This window comes from Typopeltis vanoorti, chromosome 11 (genome assembly GCF_054136105.1).
Source record: "Typopeltis vanoorti isolate ZY-2024b chromosome 11, IOZ_Tvanoo_1.0, whole genome shotgun sequence".
Lineage (NCBI taxonomy): Eukaryota > Metazoa > Arthropoda > Arachnida > Uropygi > Thelyphonidae > Typopeltis > Typopeltis vanoorti.
The window spans coordinates 28,596,631-28,620,454 of record NC_143559.1 but is presented as its reverse complement, the minus strand read 5'-3'; the positions used below and the strand labels follow the sequence as shown (position 1 = coordinate 28,620,454).

General features: G+C 34.8%; 1 protein-coding gene across 6 annotated transcripts in view; it reads left to right on the top strand.

Annotated features, from left to right (window-relative positions):
- LOC150101403 (actin-histidine N-methyltransferase-like) overlaps positions 1-23,824 on the top strand; it is a 311,777-nt gene that overhangs the window by 125,822 nt on the left and 162,131 nt on the right. For all 6 annotated transcript variants that reach the window (XM_090401040.1, XM_090401036.1, XM_090401039.1 and 3 more), the window contains one exon: positions 4,894-4,974. In XM_090401040.1, coding sequence (XP_090257166.1) covers positions 4,894-4,974 — 81 coding nt within the window. The remainder of the gene's footprint in view (positions 1-4,893; positions 4,975-23,824) is intronic.

Genomic DNA, 23,824 nt, shown 5'->3' with positions numbered 1-23,824 from the left:
CAATGGATTACAGGGGGATATTCAGTTGTTTGCAGATGATGTGAAGCTGGGAGGGGTTATTGGTGGTGGTGCAGATGTGGTAGTCATGCAAGAGGATTTGAGTGGGCTGGACAGATGGGCAGGTGAATGGGGTGTCAGTTTGATGCAGCGGGGGTTTGGGGCACACCGATGGGACGCTGCATACTCTATTGGAGGAGATATACTGGAGGAAGTGGGGAGGAGACAGGGGATCTGTGGTTGATGATTGATAGAAACCTGAAATTCAAGAGACATATTGTGGGGGGTGGTGAAGGTGGCACAGAGGATTGCTGCAATGGTGAGAGGGACACTGACACCTGCAGAGATAAAAGAGTTGTCATTCCGTTGTATAAGACCCTGTTTCAGTATAAGTCAGTTTCAGGAATGTATCGTGTTGGTTATGGGGATCGGCTGAGGGAAAGTGGACTGCAGAGTTTGGTGGATAGAAGAAGGAGAGGTGATATGATTGGGACTTTTGAACTGTTGAGAGGTGGTTGCAGGGGTTGACAATGGGGAGTTCTTTCGCTTGGTTGAACAGCGGGAAGGAGTGATGATAAGGGATCATCCCTGGAAGTTACGAAAGGAAACTGTGAGTAAGAGGGTGGGGAGTGGTTTCTTTGCATGGAGAGTGGTTGAGCCGTGGAGTGGTGAGAGCGAGAACGGCGAATGAGTTTAGGGAGTGGTGTGGTGGATTTTGTGTTTCCTGGGAGGGATCTCCCATATAGACTTGTGTTTCCTCCCGGACCTCCCGCAATGAGTCTTGACTCCTTGGAGGCCTAAATAATACTAATAATAATTATCTGTTGTTTCAGAGGAGTTGGATATTGTTTAGTATATACAGGAGTGTCAGGTTACAACGTGACTAAATGTGATTGTGCATTTTGCATAATTGCATATAAATCCATATTTACTTGGAAAATTGGATCCTAAGATCACTGATCACTTGTATGCCTTAGAATTACTAGGTGATATTAACTGTTTAAACTTAATTGGGGAAACAAGAAGGGAAATAGTGACATTTCAAGCTTTGCTACACATAATTCTGAATTGAAACATTCCTCTGAATTTTATAAGATGATCCAGTTGATGTATATTGTAAGAAATACATTTTTCTATTATCTTTAAAAATAGGCTCCATGCAATTAAAGCGATATGAGCTCTTGTATCTAGGAGTATATTACAAGGAAATTTTTCTATCTAACATAATACTGTTAGCCAAGGATCTCCTTTATATTATGAAGGATCATTTTAACTCATAAATCTTGATCACTCAAAGATACTCAGTTATTGTTCTGACAGGCTCACTGGGTAGAACCACTGAGCAGAATTTTTCATCTCCCACAAAAAAGCATACACCAAAAGGCCCCAATAAAGGCTACATCAGTGGAATCCATACCGTAGGTAAGCATCTACTGAGGCAGTTTGTAACCACTTCAGCAGACACACATGCATGGAAGCTTAAGAGAGCAAAACCTCTCATTTATTACTAAAGCAGTCCAATGTCAGAGAGTTGCATTTTTCATAAGTGAAGTTTATAATTTTGACCAGAGAGCTTGTGAGAATACAATCCTTGACATCGGAGTTGGCTTAGCTTTCACTACTTAAAAGAACACAACCACTGTGTCCATATATTCACCTTTTATTAGCACATTTGATAAAAGTTTCACTGGCCTGACAACTGAAGATTGTATTCTCACAATTGTCTGGTCAAAAGTTTTGAATCATAGGATTTCTGGTTTCGAATCATAAGGCCTAGTGGCCCATTATGATTCGAAACCAGAAATCCTACGGAATAGGTCGTCCAATCCTTATTCCTGGAGTGTCCTGTGTCTGTAGATGTTTATATTCAGGCTGGTTTGCCTGTTCTGGGAGATGAAAAGCCCGAGTTTCTGGGTGAAAAAACTCTCTACCTCCATATGAGACTGGCTAACTCGCCTTTCATCAAAAGAGACCAGATATTCCTCACGTCGTGGACGGGAATCTAACCCAGGTCTTTCTGACCAAAGAGCTTCATCTATACTGACTGAGTTACGGAGGCTCTTATTGGATCTTTAATATGTGCTATTTCTATGCAATTTATGTCACTGAAATGAAGCCCTATGGATCTTTCTTTATTAATTGCTCAAATGTTTTTATTGCCTTAAAGCTGTTTCCTTTAATTGGTCTCTCAATCCACATCTGAATTGATGAAAAAGCAGCCATTCAATAGGTGGTTTCTCATCATGTTGTATTTTTTATCTATCTCATCTTGTATCTTTAGTTAATTTGCAGTACTTAAACAGTCTGTTATAGTACTCAAGGACAGTTTCTTTTCATCTCCCTGAATACATTAATGTATCTTCCAAATATTCACATTTAGCTTCCCTGCTTTTGAAGATTGTGCGGTCAGCAGTTCCTTGAATGTATCATAGTTTTGCTCACTCCTGAACAGCAGGGAATTGTAATAGAAGCCTCTTGCTTAAATATAAAGAGCCAACAGGCTTCATTTTGGTGATATAAACATTAATTAAATTAAGGGGATATTAGATCCAACATTGTTTTAAAACCGAATAAGAAACTCAAGGATTGGAATCAAGAGAGTTTCATGCCGAATATAGTATAAAAAAAAAAACTATAAAAGTATCGGCGAATACTAGCGTGAGCTGAATGCAAGTAGTCCTAGAACGTAGTACAAACACGGGCAACTCGTTGCAAAGGTGGGGAAAGTTCTGATTGCTAATCTTGGTATTTTCCATAATGTAAAAACACATTTCCTAGGAAATGTATGCTGTTATTACATTATGGTAGGGAGGTCACTACCCAGACCGGTTTCAGCCTTTTTTGAGGCTTCATCAGTGAGTAGCTAGACCAAATTAATACCAAAGGGTTATAGCGAAAAGAACTTATATACTCTGCTATATATTTTCAAGAAGCCTCTTGCTTTGCCTTGCGGTTTTTATCTAATTATCAATAATAATTGGCTGTTTGTCCGCCTTCCAGAATCTCTGACTCTTTCTGCCTTGTTAAAAAAAATACTTCAACCAAATGCACTTCTTCACCAGAAAATGACGGAATCGTGAATGTTGTGTTCGCTAATTTCATAAAGTCCTAATCTTTCAAAAACCCACATTCATCAGATGGAATTTCACTTGCAGTGGCTATTTCCTTTTTTTTTTCTTTACCACTGGACATATTTTACTTTTAAGCCTTCATTTCTTAGTCGATTTCTGAATAAAATTTCATGGCCCATCTCAATTGCCAGCTTTAGAGATTTAAAAATAATCCTATTGACTGTGCTATTTTTATGTTGTCGTTATGACCCCTCTTATAGAGAGGTGCAAGTCTCCACAGTAGTGGGACAAGTAGTAGGAAGAAAAAAATCACATCCTGATTAAAGGAGTCTTGCTTCCATCACTCTGAAGACTGGCCATGAGGTGTGAGTTTAGATTCAGTAAAGTCAGTCACCAACATTCAAAAGTTGAATTAACAACTATATATATAAGCACAGAAGTAAAGTGGCTAACTATGTATTTCAAATATTTGCATGTTTTCAACTTTTTAATGCAATGATCAAACTTCATGCATAACATATTTCTTTTCAGTGATGCTTCTTTTAGAAGCATACTTTATTATTTTATTTTATTTATTATTTTATACTTTATTATTTAGAAGCATACTGTAGAAATTATTACTACAATAATTTCATATTTAGCTTACCTCCAAATAGCGACTCCTCGAGTTTTTCTTTGCAGAAAGTCAAAGTTAGTTATACACTGTTGCATGTACATAAACTGAATATGGGGGTATATAAACTCTGGCTGCTGGGGGAGGGGGTTAAGTTCTCCTCATGTGAACACAACTTCAGGAAACAAGAATTGATTGCTGAAACTCCACTTGTGTTTTCTCAGTCTATGGCATATATTACTATTTCCTATGTTCACTTTCTGTGTATGCAGGGATAATTACTTTTATTTTCTTAGGCTACTTCTATCCTGCCCTTTGTTTTGAATTTTGTACTGGTTCTGGTCTGGCTTCTGCTGCTGCAAAGTGCTCTGTGGTATTCTGTACTACCCCATTAATAATGCTTCATACTGCTCTTCTCACAAAGTGCTTCCCTGTCCCTTTCTATTCTCTCTTTCTCACTTTCTGTCATAGAGGTCTCTGTCTAACTGCATTATACGGAAAAATCAGATGTCTTGGTAGTTAGTATTCAAAGCCAAAAATATTGGAGTCAATAGAATTCTTGGTTTAAAAGATGGTGAAAGAAATGGGATAGAGAATATAAATGAGGTTATTGAAAGTAGCATATGTGAAAGTTGCAGTGGAGAAAGTTCAGGAGAATGTAGAAAACCAGAATAAAGAAATAGCTTGCTTAGATGTGGTCCTTCACAAGCGTGAGATTGAAAGGCTGCAGAAACAGCAAGAGATTAATCGAACTGGGAATAGAAAAAAAAAAGTGTGAAGTCAAAAAGAAAATTGTAAGAATAAATTAGAGAAAGAGCATAAGCAGATGCTTTTTTTTATGACGATTCTATATTAACTGGGGTACTTCATGAAAGCACTACAAAATTTTGTTTCTCTGGTATAAAAATCAGTAATATTAGTAATGCAGTCAGAATGCAGAAAGGGAAGGTGAAAGAATTGATTGTTTTGGCTGAAACCAGTGACTTCAGAAGTGAGAGAGATATTGTATGAGGGGAAGATGTGAAAAAGTTATTGGAAGAAGCAATAACAGAAGAGAATGTGGCTCTTCACTGCTAATGGGACAGAGTAGAGGTATTGCATATAAATATATTTGTTAAACATTTAGTATTAATGTTACTTATTGAAAATGTATTAGTTGATAGTTTACAATTCAGAATTGAATAAATATCACATTTCCTTATTTAAGTCCAGGTATACTTCCAGCAGAGTTTAATACTGTGCTATACTTTTCACGTGAAGAAATGGAACATCTGAAGGGATCACCAGTTTTAGGTAATATTCATATGAAGTAATATCACTCATGCAGTTTATCTTAGTGTTTTGTGAAATTTAGGAAATCACTACCATTATAAAAATATCATAGATATCTTATGATTTTCCACATTCAAAAAAAAAAAAAGTATTCAATTATTACTAAAAATAACATTTTGTGCAACTAATAATATTATTATTATTGCTATTAAGGACCTCCAGGGAGTCAGGGATTCATTGGGGGAGGCCACATACTACACACACACACACACACACACACACACACCAGCTATCAAACATTCTTGAATTCATCCACACTGTTCACGCACACACACAATATCTAATGGCAGTCCATTCCAATTATGCACTACCCTATGAGTGAAAAATCTATCTCTCATCCCTTCTTAGCAGCATTCATTCTCAGCTTCCAAGGATGCCTTCTTGTCCTTTTCCATCCTCCGTTAACTGAAAAATTCCATCAACTGAAATCCTGTGTGGCCCTTTCAGAAGTTTGTACATCTTAATATCGTCGCTCTTTCTCCTGTTTGCTAAGGATCTGCAGTCTACAAATTCTCAGTCTGTCTTCATAATCAGTATTCCACAATCCTGATATTATTTTTACTCTCCTTTGCACTCTCTCTCCACTGTATCAGAATCACAGCAGAAACAGGAGACCAGACCTGTGCACAATACTCCAAGTGAGGTCTTATCAATGCTTTGTAAAGACAGAAAATAACATCCTTATCTTTACATGCTAAAATTCTTTTCAGCATTGCAATTATCTTTTGAGTTGTAATTGCCATCTTTGCTACATGGCCCCTGAACTTCAACTTACTTTCTACTAACACTCCAAGATCCCTAGCCTGACTTAATCAGTTTCTTCTAGCATAATCTTCACCAATATAATACAACATTGGATGTCTAATCGCGCCAAAATGCATGATTTCCATTTACTGACATTGAACTAACATCTTTTTTCCCATGCCCACAATTCCAGCCTATTCAAATCATTCTGTAAGTACTGTATATCAGCAGCATTCATGATTACCCTACCTATTTTTGCATCATAAGCAAATAACTGTATCTCACCTGTCAAATCCTTCCCAATATTATTATGTGCAGATTGAATAACAGTGATCCAAGAACTGATTCTTGTGGTACACAACTAGTTACCTTGGGTGGGGCTTGACTCGACACTCAGGGGCTACCCTAGGTGCCAGGGGGCAGAAACCCCCTTTCGTGTCTTAAAAATATGTGTCAATCAGAACTCAAGGAGAACCAGCCTACCAGTCCAGAACTCGGGGGGGGGGGGGGGGTTGGTGCAGTCCCCCTAGTATACTATAAAGCACACTAATTTTCTAAGAGAAAACCACAATAAAATGGATAAAAACCACCACTTTTACACAAGCTCTAAATTCAGTGACTAATCACAATGTTGCCTCAACCCCCAAATCCGTTTTATTTTGTATTATTTTTGTATAATGCAATCTTTCTCTTATAAGTTAGTTCACAATATCTCCAAAATTAGTTTTCTAATGAATAGTTAATTTTTTTTTTTTGACATGCTTAGCAAGTGAGCATGCCTTTATGTTTAGTATATAGAGTAAAGCAATATATGCATATCAGGGTGCAGTATATGTTTCATAGAATGTTTTTTCATTGTAGCAGATATCTTGGAGAGTTCAGGTCTCATTGCATTGCTTTCTTGATCTTCCAATTCTTCTTTTTCCATTTATTTTATATCCATATAGTATTCTTGGCAGTCTGCTATTGTCCATTCGATTTAGATGTTCCATCCATTTTTGTATATATTTACTTATATAGTTAGTAGTTAATTGGTTTTATATTCAGTTATTGTAAAATTTCTTCATTTGTTTTATTTTCCCACTTGATATATACAGCTGTGTTTCTGAAAAATTTCATTTCAGCTGATTGAATTAATTTCTTTATTTTATTTTTTTTTATGGTCATGTTTCACTTCTCTATAATAAAGTAAGTTTAGACAGGACGTTATATAGTCTAATTCCACTGTACTTTTGTACCAGAGATGGCTTAAAAATATAATATTTATCATGTTGTTTACTTGATATTTTAATGTCTACATTTTTTCATCTTCATAGCTCATATACCAGATATTTGAAAGAACAAATTCATTATTGTTTTAATATTTTATTATCTATCACTATTGTCCTTCTTATTTGGTTTTCTGCTTTATTATTATTATTGTCTTTATTTTTAGTCATTATTTTTGTCTTTATTTTCGATATTCTCATGTTATATTGTTCTGAAATTTCATTTAATGATTTTACTGATATTTGTAAATCATCTTCTGAAGTAGCTAATAGAATTTGATCATCTGCAAATAATAGTATACCTATCTTTATTTATGGATTTATTAGTTTACCAAATGAGTACACTGTTATCAAATTCCTGATATGTACATTCAAGGGATGTACAGGATATTATGATAGTACTTCATGAAAAGAGCATCCATAGTTCAGTCAGTATAGACGAAGCCCTTTGATGGGAATTGAACCTGGGTTCAATTCCCATCAGTGACATCAGGAACCTTTATCTGGTCTCTTTCAACGAAAGGTGAGTTAGCCGATCTCATATGAAGGTAGGGTTCCCCCCCCCTGAAAACTCAGGTTTTTTGCCCCCCAAAACAGGCAAATGACCCCATGCACACACACGTGGATTACAATCGTGAATAAGTCCCAACCATATGCCAGTCCTGACCCCAGATAAAATGGGGAGGAGGAAGCAACAGTGAACTACCCTGTAAAAATTCTTACCAGGAATGCTTGTGGGCAGTGCCTACAAAGTCACCTAGGGTCAGAAATACTGAAGGGAAAAACCACTACATGAAAAACTTACATCATTACTAATTTCCTATCAACAATTTCCCCCCAAATCAATCTGTTATCTGTCAAGACTCCAACATTATCAGATCTTATATTTCTGTCTGTAAGGCACTTTTTACTGTATCAATCTACCTATATATTGGTCTTCCTCTGGATCTTTCCCCATTTAACCTGGCAGAGAACACTTGTTTTGGTAATCTTTCCTCTCCCATTCTGTTTAAGTGACATACCACCTGGGATTAGCTCTGCTAACAGTGTCAAATTCTTTCCTAATCTCTTCATTTTTAATATAATGTGGCCATTGATGATGTAGCTAATTTAGTGTTTTGATTAATTTCTCTTGTATTCCATATAATAAATTTATTATATGGAATACGAGATATGGAAATCCATATAAATAAATTTATATTGACTTCTTTCCATACCAGCTTTATTGGTTCTGTTTATTTCCATATTTAATTTACCATCTTCACTAAAAATCATGCCTAACTAGCTGGAATGTTTTACTTGTTCTATAGGTTCTCCATTCATGATGTTGATATTTTCATTGTTTTGCCATTTCTCATTGTCTTTGTCTTGTTATTGCTGATTTTCATACCAAATTTATTACAACAAATAAGCAGTGACCACTTCCTTGTTAAAATAAAATTAAGATTACCACCTAAATGGCTACAAGTAACAAGAACAGAAAGAAAAATTGAAACATTTGTTTATAAAACTAGACTATTGAATGACACAAATGTACAATGGCTATATGAACAAAGAATTAACCGATATCTAGATAAAATAAAACAAAATGAAGAAATAGAAATAGAATAGCTTAATATAAAAATAATACTAAATGCAGCAGCAAATGAAAGTTTCGGAAAGGCCAAAAAATTCAATAAAAGGAAAAAACTGAAGATCTGGGATGATACAATCAAAGAAATAATCAAAAAGAAAAAAGAAGCCTATCACAAATGGTTAAGCAGTAAAAGATTAGAAGATGAAATAGAATATAAAAGAATAAGAGCCATAGCTAAAAGAGAAGTCAGAAAAATACATAGAGAATCATGGAACAAATTTGTTTCTAATTTAGAATATGATTTATGTAAAATAAGACCCAATGTATATAAGATTTTGAAACACTTAAATGCAGATACCAAAGAAAACATAAAATTAAACACTGAATTGAAATTAAAAGAATTTCTAAATTACTACTCAGAACTGTGGACAGACAAATATTTTAAAAAAGACAACTGGCAAACAATTAACAAAAATGAAAAGGAAATAACTAAAGAAGAATTAGAAATCAGTTTGAAAGAAACAAGAAACGGAAAATCACCTGGAGAAGATAAGCTAGGTTCAGAACTATATAAATACGCAGGAACAAGATTCATTCAAAGAAAGACTCTTATTATTTTTAAATAAAATTTACTCAACTGGTATCTCCCCCAATAGAATGGAAAAAAGCAATTGTGATTCCTATCTTTAAAAAAAAGGTAATGGAGATGACCCTGAAAACTATAGCGGTATCAGTATACTAAATTCCTGTTACAAAATATATAGCAGAATCTTAAATAGCAAACTAATGAAATATTCCAAAAACTTTATTTTAGAAGTTCAGAATGGATTTAGGACGATCATGTATAGACCCGGCCTTTTGCCTAAAATTAATAATAGAGAAAAGAAGAGAATACAATTTAGAAACACATATTGCATTTATTGACTTTGAAAAAGCATTTGACAAAGTTAAAAGAAACATATTATTTAACATATTAAAAGAAAGAAAAATACCAACTCGTATCCTAAAAGCTATCACAAGCATATATAAAAATAATCAAATACAAATAAGATTAAATCACGAGCTATCATATACGAGAGAGATAAACCAAGGGGTCCGACAGGGATGTCCCCTCTTAGCAATTCTTTTTAATATTTACTTAAATGAAATAATAATAAAATGGAATAAAAACTTACATCAAGAAATTAAACTTTCTCCTACAGTAAATTTAAACACTCTCCTCTTTGCTGACGACCAAATGATAATTACAAATTCTGAAGATAACTTACAGAAAGCTATTTTAGATCTAAATGAGATATCCAAAGATTATGATATGATAATATCAACAGAAAAATCAAAAACTATGGGCTTTAATGGACAAGATCCAGCAAAAACTAAAATAGTAATAGATAACAAGATCTTAGAACAGGTGAATTCATTTAACTACCTAGGATGTATGATCACGTATGAAAATGAAAAAGATTTAAACGTAAAAATTGCAAAATATTTAAAAATAACAGGTGTGATAAACTCTATATTTAAACCACAATTATAGTTCAAAAACAAACCAGACTAAAAGTATCCAATACATTAGCCCTACCAGTCTTAATGTATGGAAGCGAAATCTGGACAATAAAACAAAAAGACAAACAAAGATTAACAACAGCAGAAATGAAGTTTGTGAGAAAAACTGCAAAGTATACCCTATTTGATCACAAAAGAAATGAAGAAATTATGAAAGAATTAAACCAAGAACCAGTAATAGAAAAAATTAAAAACTATAAACATAAATGGATGGAACACGCTCAAAGAATGAAAACAGAAAGATTACCGAAACGAGCCTTAAAGTACAAGCCATTAGGAAAAAGAAAACCAGGACGTCCTCTTAAACGATTCAATAATGACTTCTAAGGCCAGAACAGGCCATGCTAAGCCTAAATCCTTGATACACATGATGATGATGATTTATTACAACAGTTATTCAATTTAGTCAGGGAATCTTGACTAAATTGAATAACTGAATTTATACTGGATTTATTTAAAAGTATAACATCATCTGCTTAAAGTAAAGAGCTGAGATTGACGTCTCCAATTTTGATATCAGGTTTAATACCGCTTTCTTTCATAATGTGATACAATAGCTAATGAATAACAGAGGGGATAATATACTTCCTTGTCTGACACCAGAATTAACATCAAACCATCTTCCTGTACTTCCTTCAATTCTTATTGCTGACTTACAACTCAAATAAAGACTAAGTATTGCTTGATATAATGCCCCATTCACATCATATAACTGTAGTGTTTTGAATACCTTTTCTCTTAGCACCTTGTCATGTGCCTTTTGTGGGTCTACAAAACTTAATTACAGATCTTTGTTATATTCCCATGATTCTCAACTGTTTGTCGTAAAGTGAAAATCTGATCCTGACGGCCTGTATTTGGCCTTCTCAACTGTTTCTCAAGTATACTTGCATAAATCTTACCAGCAACACTCAGTAGGAAAATACCTCTGTAATTCTCACGTTCAGTTTTATTTTTCTTTTTATATATGGGTACTATGAGAGTTCTACTCTAATCATCCAGAATTCGTCCCTCTGTCCAGACCTTCTGAACTATGCAGTGCAGCCACTGCAAGACTTATATATACCTCCATACTTAAGCATTTCTGGTCGAATATCATCTATTCCCGCTGCCTTTCTGCATTTCAGGCTTTTGATGGCTTTTTCTACTTCAAGTATGGATATATATTCCTGATTGCATGCCTTTCAAGTATTTTTTGACACTGTTCTACAGCACTGCTTGTTTCATTTAGCAATTTTTCGAAGTATTTACTCCACACATCTTGGATATCTTTTTCTCCAGTTTTCATGTCACTTTTGTCATCTCTAATTCCTTTTACATCACTCTTTCCTCTATTTCTGAGTTTTTTTCAACAGTCTCCAGAATGTTTTGCCACCTTCCTGATATTTATTTTCTATGTTCTTACCAAAGTCTTTCAGATACTGAGTACTCTGGATGCCAGTAAAGCTTTGGGACTGGATGGTGTTTCACCACGAGTTTTGAGAGAATGTGCTAGGGAACTGACAATGCCTTTAACCTGGCTTTTCAGTGAAAGTCTGGCTGCAGGAAAGGTGCTCAGGGAATGGAAGGAAGGTAAGATAGTGCCATTGCATAAGGGTGGTAACAGACTGGAAGTGTCTAATTATAGGCCAGTTTGTGTGTCATCAGTAATTGTTAAGATCTTGGAGAAAGTAGTGAGGGACTGTATACAGCATTGGGCAGATGAGGGAAATGTTATCTTTGAGAGTCAACATGGATTTGTGAAAGGGCGCTCTTGTTTTATCAATATGCTAGCCTTTTATAATAAAGTTACAAGAACATTAGATGAGGGAAAGGCATATACTGCAATTTTCTTAGATTAGTGAAGGCATTTGACAGGGTGCCACATGATAAGCTGATATTTAAGTTCCAGCACATGGGGGTGGATGTCAGATTGGTCAACTGGATTCATGATTGGCTTTCTGATAGGTATCAGAGAGTTGTGTATGGTGGAGCAGTTTCAAGGAGGCAGAGGGTTACAAGTGGGGTCCCACAGGGCTTACTACTAGGACCTATATTGTTTAACCTTTATATCAATGACATTGCCAGTGGATTGCAGGGGGATATTCAGTTGTTTGCAGATGATGTGAAGCTGAGAAGGATTATTAGTAATAGTGCAGATGTGGTAGCCCTGCAAGAGGATTTGAATAAGCTAGATAGATGGGCAAATGAATGGGGGGTGTCAGTTTAATGCAGCAAAATGTAAGATCTTGAGGTTTGGGAAATATCAATGGGATGCTGTATACTCTATGGGAGGAGTTATACTGGAGGAAGTAGGAGATACAAGAGATCTGGGGTTGATAATTGATAGAAAGCTGAAATTTAGAGGACATATTGCAAAGGTGGTGAAGGTAACACAGAAGATTGCTGCAATTATGAGAAGGACACTGACCTGCAGAGATAAAAGGGTTATCATTCCGTTGTATAAGTCTCTGATCAGACCACACTTAGACTATTGTTCTCAGATTTGGTCCCCAGGATTTGAAGGGGATAAATTAACTGTGAAAAGGATACAAAGATGGTTTCAGGACTACAATTTTGGTTATGAGGATTGGCTGAGGGAATGTGGACTGTAGAGTTTGGTGGATAGAAGAAGGAGAGGTGATATGATTGAGACTTTTAAACTTTTGAGAGGTGGTTACAGGGTTCACACTGGGGAGTTCTTTAGCTCGGTTGAACAGCAGGAAGGAGTGATGACAAGAGGCCATCCCTGGAAGTTACGAAAGGAAACTGTGAGCAAGTGAGTGAGGAGTGGTTTCTTTGCATGGAGGGTGGTTGAACCGTGGAATGCATTGCCTGATGGAGTGGTGATAGTGAGAACGGTCAATGAGTTTAAGGAGTGGTATGATAGACTTTGTGTTTCTTAGGGGGGACCTCCCCTCGTTGAGTCTTGACAGACTTTATGTTCTTAGGAAGGACCTCCCACGATGAGTCTTTTGACTCCATGGAGGCCTGAATAATAATAATGATAATAAAGTCTTCCCATGACGTGTGTTTAGCAAGTTTTACACAGTGTTTAGCTTTCTTATATTTGTCTCTGTATTCTCTAAGAGCACCAGCTGACTTATTTGACAGGAACTTTTGATATGCTTTCTTCTTTTCCTTCACTGCCTCTTTAACTTCCTGTGTCCACCATGGAGTTCTGATTTTTCTATCCTTGCAGACAGCCTTACTGGTTGAATTGAACTACCTCTCTGGTTGAATCAATCGATGTTTTCTTCAGGAATAGCCACTGAATCCCTGAGGTTTGGTTCCTGTTCTCAAACTCTTTCATTTTTTCTTGAATAAATTTGGTTCACATCTGAGAGTTGCTCAACTTTTATTCGCTTTAAACTTTCTTACATGTTATTCTTTTCAATATGAAATTCAATTTTATCCTGCTCAAGCCTAAATGGTGATCACTTCCAATTTGAAATCCTCTGCACACTCTAGTTTCCTGCACCAGTGAGAAAACATCACTATCAACAATAACATAGTCAGTGAGAGTTTTCTTTTTCCTTGTGTCTTCTCTCCATGTGAATTTATTCAGATTTTTATGTTGGAACATTTTGTTAGTAATAATCAGTCCATGTCCTGAGCAGAAATCCAACAGGTATTTGCCATTATTATTATTAGCTTTGCACCTTTTCTCTAAATTTTTCCAAAATATTTTTGTATGTTTGACAATCATTTCCTACTTTGCTATTTAGATCCCCAACAAAGATCAACTTTTCTTTTTTCATTGTGGAGCTTTCTCTAAAGCCTCAAAAAATTCCTCCGCTTCTACCTTAGTAGAGCCTTTTGTGGGACCACAGGCACATATAAATCTTATTGTCCAGTTCTCCATTCTGATATTTGCCCACATCACTCTACTTGATATTGCCTGCCATTCAAGATGATTAGCCTCTTATTTAGTGTTGAATACTATAGCTACTCCTTCTTTTCCATGATTGCTATTGCCTGAATATAACATTTTGTATTTATTGCTTAGAAAGATTTCACCAGCTTTTCTCTTTTGTGTTTCAATAACCCCTGTTATGTCAGTCGGGTACTTATTGAATTCTACTAGTTTCATTTCTTTTCCATTCAGGCTTCTTACATTTATAGTACTGATTTTGAACTCTGGTAATGTTGAGTTTGTATGTATTTCAGAATTTGTTCCAGTAGCATACCCCAGAACATACTCTAAACAGAAATGGTAAAAAATTGATTGACTTTGTAGTTTATAATAACCTTAAAATAATGAATTCTTTCTATAAACATAAAGACATACATAAATATACTTGGGCAGCAAGAGGATGGAAATGAATATTAGATTACTTTATCTTAAATGAAAAGACATCAAAGTTCTCTTTTAATATTAAAGTTCACAGCAGATATGAAATAAGTTAGTGACCCTTTTCTCATTAAAATAAAATTAAGATTACCACCTAAATGGCTACAAATAAGAAGAGAAAGAAAATTTCAAACATTTATTTATAAAATTAGATTAATAAATGACACAAATAAACAATGGCTATATGGACAAAGAATTAATCAATATTTAGATGAAATAAAACAAAATGAAGAAATAGAAATAGAATGGCTTAATATATAAATGATTCTAAATTCAGCAGCAAATGAAAGCTTAGGAAAGACCAAAAAATTCAATAAAAAGAAAAAAACTGAAAATATGATACAATACAATAAAAAAAAATCAAAATGAAAAAAGAAACATATCATAAATGGTTAAGCAGTAAAAGATTAAAAGATGAAACAGAATATAAAAGAATAAGAACCATAGCTAAAAGAGAAGTTAGAAAAAGACTTAGAGAATAATGGAAGAAATTTGTTTCTAATTTAGAACATGATCTATATAAAATAAGACCCATTGTATATTAGATTTTGAAATATTTAAGTACAGATACTAATGAAAGTGTAAAATTAAACATGAAATTAAAATTAGAGGAATTTGTAAATTTCTATACAGAATTGCAAACAGATAAATAAAAAAAAAAAATTAACTGGCAAACATTTAATAAAAATGAAAAGCAAATAACTAAAGAAGAATTAGAAATCAGCCTGAAAGAAACAATAAATAGAAAATCACCTGGAGAAGATAAGTTAGGTTCAGAATTATATAAATATGCAGGAATAAGGTTTAAAGAAAGATTCTTATTATTCTTAAATAAAATCTATACAACATGTAACCCACCAATAGAATGGAAAAAAGCAATAGTGATCCCTAGCTTTAAGAAAGGTAGTAGAGATTACCCTAAAAATTATAGAGGTATAAGTATTCTAAATTCCTGTTATAAAATATATAGCAGAATTTTAAATAACAAACTAATAAAATATTCTGAAAGCTTTATTTTAGATGTAGTACAAAGTGGATTTAGAAAAGGACGATCATGTACAGACCTGGCCTTTTGCCTAAAATTAATAATAGAGAAAAGAAGAGAATACAATTTAGAAACACATATTACATTTATTGACTTTGAAGAAGCATTTGATAAAGTTAAAAGAAGTATTTTATTTACCATATTAAAAGAAAGACAAATACCAAATAATATTCTAAACACTATCATAAGTATATATGAAAATAATCAACTACAAATAATATTAAATTATGAACTATCATATCCTAGAGAGATAAAGCAAGGAGTCGGATAGGGATATTCCCTTTCAGCAACTCTTTAATATTTATCTAAATGGAATAATAATAAAATTTAAACCTAATCTAGTTCAAAAACAAACCAGTCAAAATGAATACAATACATTAGTCCTATTGTATGGAAGTGAAATCTGGACAATAAGACAAAAAGACAAACAAAGATTAATAACAGCTGAAATGAAGTTTATGAGAAAAACTGCCAAGTATACTCTATTTGAGCACAAAAGAAATGAAGTAATTATGAGAGAATTAAATCAGTAATAGAAAAAATTAAAAAATATAAACATAAATGGATGAAACACTTGAAAGAATGAAAACAACGATTACCAAAACAAGCTTTAAATTACAAACCATTAGGGAAAAGAAAACCAGGATGTTCTCTAAAGAGATTCCACGATGACGTCTAAGGTCATAACAGGCTACTTTAGGCCTACATCCTTGAAAAGCATGATGATGATGATGATGAACTGATGGGATTTCAGCACAGATGCTAAAAGATGGTTTAGCTGAACTGGCTATTCCTTTTACCAGGCTATATAATTTGAGTCTAAGAACAGGAAAAATTTCACAGGAGTGGAAAGAAAATATGGTAATCCCATTGCACAAGGGTGATGCAAAAACCGATGTATCCAACTATCAACAAATCATTATCTCAAGAGTGGTGGTGGAAATTTTGTAAAAGTTGGTTAGGGCTTGCATTCAGAAATGAGTTGAAGAGAATCTCTGCTTTTCAATGAACAAAGGGAAGGTCATATTTGGGAAAGTCATTTGTTTACTAGGAGAAGGTCATGTTTTAACAACTTGCTCACATTCTATAATAATGTTTCCACTGAGTTAGACAAGGGGAAAGAATATACCATGATACTTCTGAATTTTGCTAAGGCTTTTGATAGAATACAGCATGGAAGACTGTTGCATAAATTGGAGAATATGGGTTTAGATTATAAAATATTAGTGTGGATAAGAAGATGGCTGACTGACAGATATCAAAAAGTTGTATATGACGGGGGTATGAATCTGCAAGATTGAAGGTAACCAGTGGTGTTCCTCAAGGATCAGCCCTTGGTCCATTGTTATTCAGTCTGTACGTTAATGACATTGAGAAGGATTTGACATGTGAGATACAGCTATTTGCTGATGATGCAAAGATAGGTAGAGTAATCAGGAGTGCTGCTGATATGCAGTACTTGCAGAATGATTTGAATAGGCTGGAATTGTGAGCATGTGAAATGGCTGTCAGTTCAATGTTAATAAATGTAAGATGTGATTAGATATCCAGTGTTATATTATATTGATGAGATTATGCTAGAAGAAATTGACCAGGCCAATGATCTTGGAGATTTAGCAGACAGGAATTTGAAGTTAAAGGGTCATATAGCAAAGATTATAAGTACAACTTAGAGAATAATAGCAATGCTGAAATGAACCTTGATGTGTAATGATAAGGAAGTCATTTAACCTTTTTAAAAGGCCCCCGATAAGACCTAATCTGGGCTATTGTGTGAACGTCTGGTTTTCTAGTTTCTGTTGCGCTTCTGGAGAAAGTGCAAAAGAGAATGCTAAAAATTATATCAGAATTGTGTAATACTGATTATGAAAGCAGATAGAATATTTGAGGCTGCAGACACTAGCAAAAAGGAGAAAGAGGTTGATGTGATCGAGACTTACAAACTTCTGAAAAGGTTATAAAAATTTCAGTAGATAGAATTTTTCATTTTATGGAGGGTGGGAAAAGGACATGAGAGTATCCTTGGAAGTTGAGAATGAATGCTGTCAAAAAGGGGTGAAAGGTAGATTTTTCTCTCATAGAGTGGTGTATGATTGGAATGGATTACTATTGGATGTTGTGTGTGCAAGTAACAGGTATGACAGCTGGTGCGAATAGTATGGCCTTCTTTGATGAGTTCATGATCTCCTGAAGGCTTCTCTTAATAATAATAATAATATTAAAAAGTATAGATATCTTTGCTGTACTTCTCGTTATATCCTTCCATTCTTCTATTTGAACTAATTTGCTGCTATTTTATTTCCTATATATATTTCTTGAGTAGACGTTAAGAGCTGGTTTGGTGTATTTAGATCAGTTAATATTTTAAATAATTTTTGTTTTTTAATTTTATTTAAGGATTTTTTATAATTATTTGAAGGACGTGTGTTTCTTTTTGAAATTCTCTTTTCTTTATCATTGAATTTAAAAAAAAAAAAAAAAAAAAAGGAATATTAGTGTTAAAATCAAGTGCTACCACCATCCACATGAAAATTAGAATATAGGCACTCCATACGAAACCTGCATAACCCCCTGTGATCAACCACAAATCCCACAGAATCTTTCAAATCCACTTTGGAGCTATACATTGTCTCAGGTTCAGGATCAACAGTATTCACTTTTATCTCCTGTCTGCAAAATCTCATCTACTTTTCCTGGTAGAAACTCAAATTTCAAACCCATCAAGCACACTCATCTCAACTTTCCCAATTACACACTCTTTGACTCCTTTTGAATTGAGGGTGGCATCTGATATATATTTTGCCAGAAGGCATCCAACCTAGAATTTCCTGACTTTGACCATCTTTGGCTGAAAATCTCTCTGCTCCATTAAGTCAAATTCATCTGCTGTGTCTGTTCTCACAGTGCCACCAACCATTCTGACTGCTTTGGTTTGCTCTCCTTAAATGTTGATTTTCTTTAGTTTCCCACTAGCACTATTATCTTCCTTGGAGATTTTAATATTCACAACATCAACTAGCTTTTCTCCTCCAATTGCACAGACCACGCAGGTAGAGATGCTGAGACATTTGCCATTACTAATGACCTTACACAATTTATTCACATACCTACTAACTCCAATTACTCCTCCTAACACCCTAGATCTCTTCCTCACTAGTGATCCTACTAAGTACACTGTGAATGTTTTATGTCCTTTATGCAAATCAGAGTGCAAATGGCATTATAACAGTGCCAAGTGTTATGACCTTTGTAACTTCTATGCCTAAGGTATTCCAAAGGTATGCACTGAAGTGAACCTTACTGTATGAAAACATATTCCTCATTTATTTTCCATTCCACTCTAAACAGCTGTCTCCTATCTAAGCCTTGGTTCTCTGAAAGAGTGTGCCAAGGCTGTACAACTAAAGAATCAAGCATACTACAGATGCTTATTCCAAAGCTAGAAATTGATATATCAATATTCATCAGTACATCTGAATTCAAATGACCCAAAAACAGGAAACTTGCATTATGTCAGTCTTCTTTCTAGTCTTAGTTTGTTGAAAGTTTTGTGCAATACTTCTCCAGTTCCTGTTGCACTCAGATGGCTCTTCTGCATCATCATCTACAAAAAAAATCCCAATATCCTGGCTTCCTACTTTCCTCAAATGCATGCTCAGCTGATCTTGGCAAATGTCTCCTAACAATTCCAGATGCTAAACACTCAATGCCCTCTCTGTCCTTTCACCAAAAAGCGATCAAAAGAATATGTCCAAATTAGACATCAGGAAGTCTCCTGGTCCTGATGGTATTCCTTTGATTGTCCTGAAGGTTTGCGCTCCAGACTTGACTCCTGTCTTGTGCTACCTTTTTCTTCTCTCTTATTCCATTGGCATCTATCTCACAGCCTGGAGATTGGCCTATATTCACCCTATTCCAAGAAGGTTTACAAATCCCTATCTTCAGACTACCATCCAATCTCTCTCACCTCAATCCTATATCACCATAAATCCATAGTGATGGAGAGGACTGAGGTGAGGTGCTAATAACCACCTGTCAGAATGGATTCTTCCACTGCAATCAACAGGGACCTGCTTACATATGTCACCCATCTCTGGACTTTTACAGGACTAATGAAAAAAAAGTCTGGTGAATCTCATGTGGTTGCACTCGACATCTCCAAGGTATTTTGATTGAGTTTGGCACAAAGGCCTATTATGTAAGCTCTCATTATTTAGTTTGTCCCACAATTCTGCACCTGGGTCGCCAGCTTTCTGACTGGATGTACATGTGATGATAGATGGTTCCTTATTCTGTGGCTGTGCAACTATTGCTCGGGTTCTGTTCTCTCACCTGTCCTCTTCTATCTATATCTATATATATATATATATATATATATATATATATATATATATATATATATATATATATAGCTATTCTTCACAGGACTCAGATAACCGTGTCAATTTCAATATTAGCCAAACATATGAGGGTGGTCTGAAAAGTAATAGGCCTAACAATGAAAAAACAAATTCATTATTTCAAAATAATTTTTATTTTTTGACCTAATCTCCCTTAAAACTAATACATTTATTCCAGCAATGCTCCAGTGCCTTTATCCTGTTCTTTTAGTGGTCCTCATACAAATCAAGAGGCAATTTCACCTCTACAGCTGAAATTACCTCTTGATTTGAAGAAAAACGCTGACCAGTGAGAAAGAATTTTAGTTTTGAGAAGAGATAGAAGTCAGAGGGAGCCGAATCTGGGGAATAGGGTGGATGTTCCAACAATTCATAGTGCAGATCCCTTAATTTTTCTATTGCCAAAACACCTTTGTGGGCAGGTGCATTGTCCTGATGAAAGATGATTTTTTTCTTCTGCAAACCGGGTCTTTTCTCACGAATTAGGTTAAACGATTGAAATAATATTACCAGTTATTGTTTTACACTTTTCAAGATAATTAATAAACGAAATGCCCTTAGCATCCCAAAACACCGATGCTATGACCTTTCCTGCTGATGGGACCAATTTTGTCTTCTTTAGCGCTGAACAACTGTCTTCTGTTCACTGTTTTGACTGCTGTTTGGATTCTGGTGTGTAATGGTGAATCCAAGTCTCATCCATTATAATAATAAATCGATGCACAAAATCAATTTTATTCTTGTTAAAACACTCCAAGCATTGTTCAAAGATTTTTCATTTGCAATTCTTCATGCAAAATATGTCCTACACATTTGTTTGAAATGCCTGTAGTCTTAGCAATTTCACACACTTTGACTTGCCGGTCATCCACTAACATATCATGCACTTGAACAATGATTTCTGGTGTTGTTACAATTTTTGGATATCCTTCACGTGGACCATTTTTAAGGCTGGTACGGCCATGTTAAACTCAGCAGCCCATTTCTTAATTGTCGAAAATGAAGGAGAAGAGTGTCCATAAAACTTTTATGAACTTGGAATGAATTTCTTTTGGAGTTAAACCTTCTTTTACAAAGAATTTTATAACCACATGATACTCAATTTTATTCATTTCAAGGGATACAGACAACACTTTTGCTTCAGACAGCTGTATAAAGCAAACTACGTGATAGAATGACTTGCAATTTCACATGGATGCTTATGACAGATGTACCAACTTAGAAAAGAAAAAAATCTTGCTGATAGTGTGTGTTGCCATTTATGGGCGAGGCCGAGAACTTTTCAAACCACCTCATAGTTCTGCCTTATTTCCCACAAAAATTAATTTTTTTTTTCTGGTATCAGCTTTGACAACACAAATTACCAGTCAAGACGAGATTTCTCTTCTTAGCATTACCCTGACATGAAGCCTCTCTTGGCATAAATATATTACAACACAGAAGAATCTAAGTTTTTTGGATACCAAGGAGGCATTCAAAAAATTAGGATTTCTCTTTTGCTCAAGGCATTACTTTACCTCCAAGCAGCTGTTAACTTTATACAAATTGCAAATCTGCCTGACTGTTGAATATTGCTCTGAAATTTGTGGTAGCTTCTCTAAGAACTCCCAAATACTTAACTCACTGCAGAAGAGGGCATTTAGGTTGATTAATGAACCATCTCTTACCAACTCACTTCACCCATTTTCACACAGACATTTAGTTTCTTCAATGTGTATCTTCTATAAATACCTCCATGACAACTGCTCACATGAACCAGCATCAATAATTCCTTCACTCTATGCTAAATCCATTGAAGCACCTACAGTCAATATCCAACATCCCTTCACAGTTCTATTTAAACGATACCACCCGAGATTAGCTCTGCTAACATATCCTGGAATGCTAACAACGTCAAGTTCTTTCCTAGTATCCTTATTTTTAAGATGACATGCAATTGCTGCCATCTGTTCACTCCCTTAATTTTTCTCAGAATTATCATATCTATGGTCTCCAGCCTCTGATCAAGTGTTTTATTTCTAACCCAGCTCTTAGACATATACATTAAAATTGTCTTTAACAATTCCTCATATATGGCTAGTTAGTGTTCGGGCACTATCATATACCTTTTTTAGATCTAAAAACTGAGATACAAATCCTTGTTCTATTCCCACGATGTCTGAACCAAGTTGGTTTCCATATATTAATGAATAAAGAGAAAAATTGTGATAAATTGGGGGAGGGGGGATTAGCTTTGAACTCTTCCTATTCTCTCTTATTCCATATAAATTTATTTCACTGACTTCCAACCATTTCCACTTGGCTAATTTTGTTGTCTATTTTCAAATTTAATTTTCAATCTTCACTAAAAATTGTGCTTTAGGTTCTCCATTCAGGATGCAGTTGATGTTTTTCAGTGTTTTTGCTTTTTTTTTTTTTTTCATTGTCACTGTTTTTTATTGCTGATTTTCATACCAGAATTATTACAATGGTTATTTAATTTAGTGAGAAATCCTGCAGGCTAGTACTGGATTTACTTAGGAGTAAAACATCATCTGCATAAAGTAATAGGTATATATAGGTAATAGAGATGAAAATCTCTAATTTTGATAGGTTTAGTGCCACTTTCCTTCATAATGTCATCTGTATAGATGATGAGTAATGCAAATAATGTGCACCCTTGTTTCATACCTGATTTAACATCACACCATCTTCCTGTATCTCCTTCAATTTTAGCTGCTGACTTACATCTCAAATACAGACACTGTATTTCTCAACATATCCCATTTACACCATATAACTATAGCATTTTGAATAGCTTTTCTCTCGACACTATGTCATATGCCTTTTTCAGATCTACAAAACTTAGATACAGATCCTTGTTATATTCCAATGATTTCTCAACTAAGCTGGTTTCCATGTATTATGGAAGAAAAAGAAAAATTCTGATAACTTCGGGGGGGGGATTAAGTTCTTAACTCTCCCTACCAACGTAAATGAAGTATATTAATTAAAGGTAACTTTAATGAATCACTTCTATATTTCGGCAACGTCACATTGCCATCTTCAGGAACATAAAGATATGGTATGTGCACTCAGGAACTAACACAAAGCAAATGAGGAAGAAAGCAAGAAACTAATATTGTTCCTAAAGTCCTAATGGTGCCCTCTTGCGGACTAATTTGGTAGTCTTGGCAGTTGAGCTGAAGTTCTCATAATGAAAGTCTCCCAAATTTGGAGAAGTTTCATGCACCCAAATTTGTTGAGGTTAGGACTGTTTTTTAGAGCTGCTGAAGATTCTTTGAATAATCTTTCAAAGTAGGACAATTTGGCCTAACAGGCAGAACAACAAATATCAGGATTTCAGAACACCAAGACTACATTCGTTTTCACCAGTACAGCCACTCTGGGCTGGCAGACCATGCCTTAGATACCCACCATAAAATTCGTTGGAAGAAAACAAAAATAATTCATCGCAGCAAGTTTAAATACGAAAGATTATTCAAAGAATCTTCAGCAGCTCTAAAAAATAGTCCTAACCTCAACAAATTTGGGTGCATGAAACTGCCCCAAATTTGGGAGACTTTCATTATGAGAACTTCAGCCCAACTGCCAAGACTACCAAATTAGCCCCCAAGAGGGCACCATTAGGACTTTAGGAACAATATTAGTTTCTTGCTTTCTTCCTCATTTGCTTTGTGTTAGTTCCTGAGTGCACATACCATATCTTTATGTTCCTGAAGATGGCAATGTGACGTTGCCGAAATATAGAAGTGATTCATTAAAGTTACCTTTAATTAATATACTTCATTTACGTTGTTAATTCCGTAAACTAATTACCAGTTATGTCTAACCAACGTATAAGCCTTGCTACTAGAATCTCCCTACCAAAAAAAAAAAGGT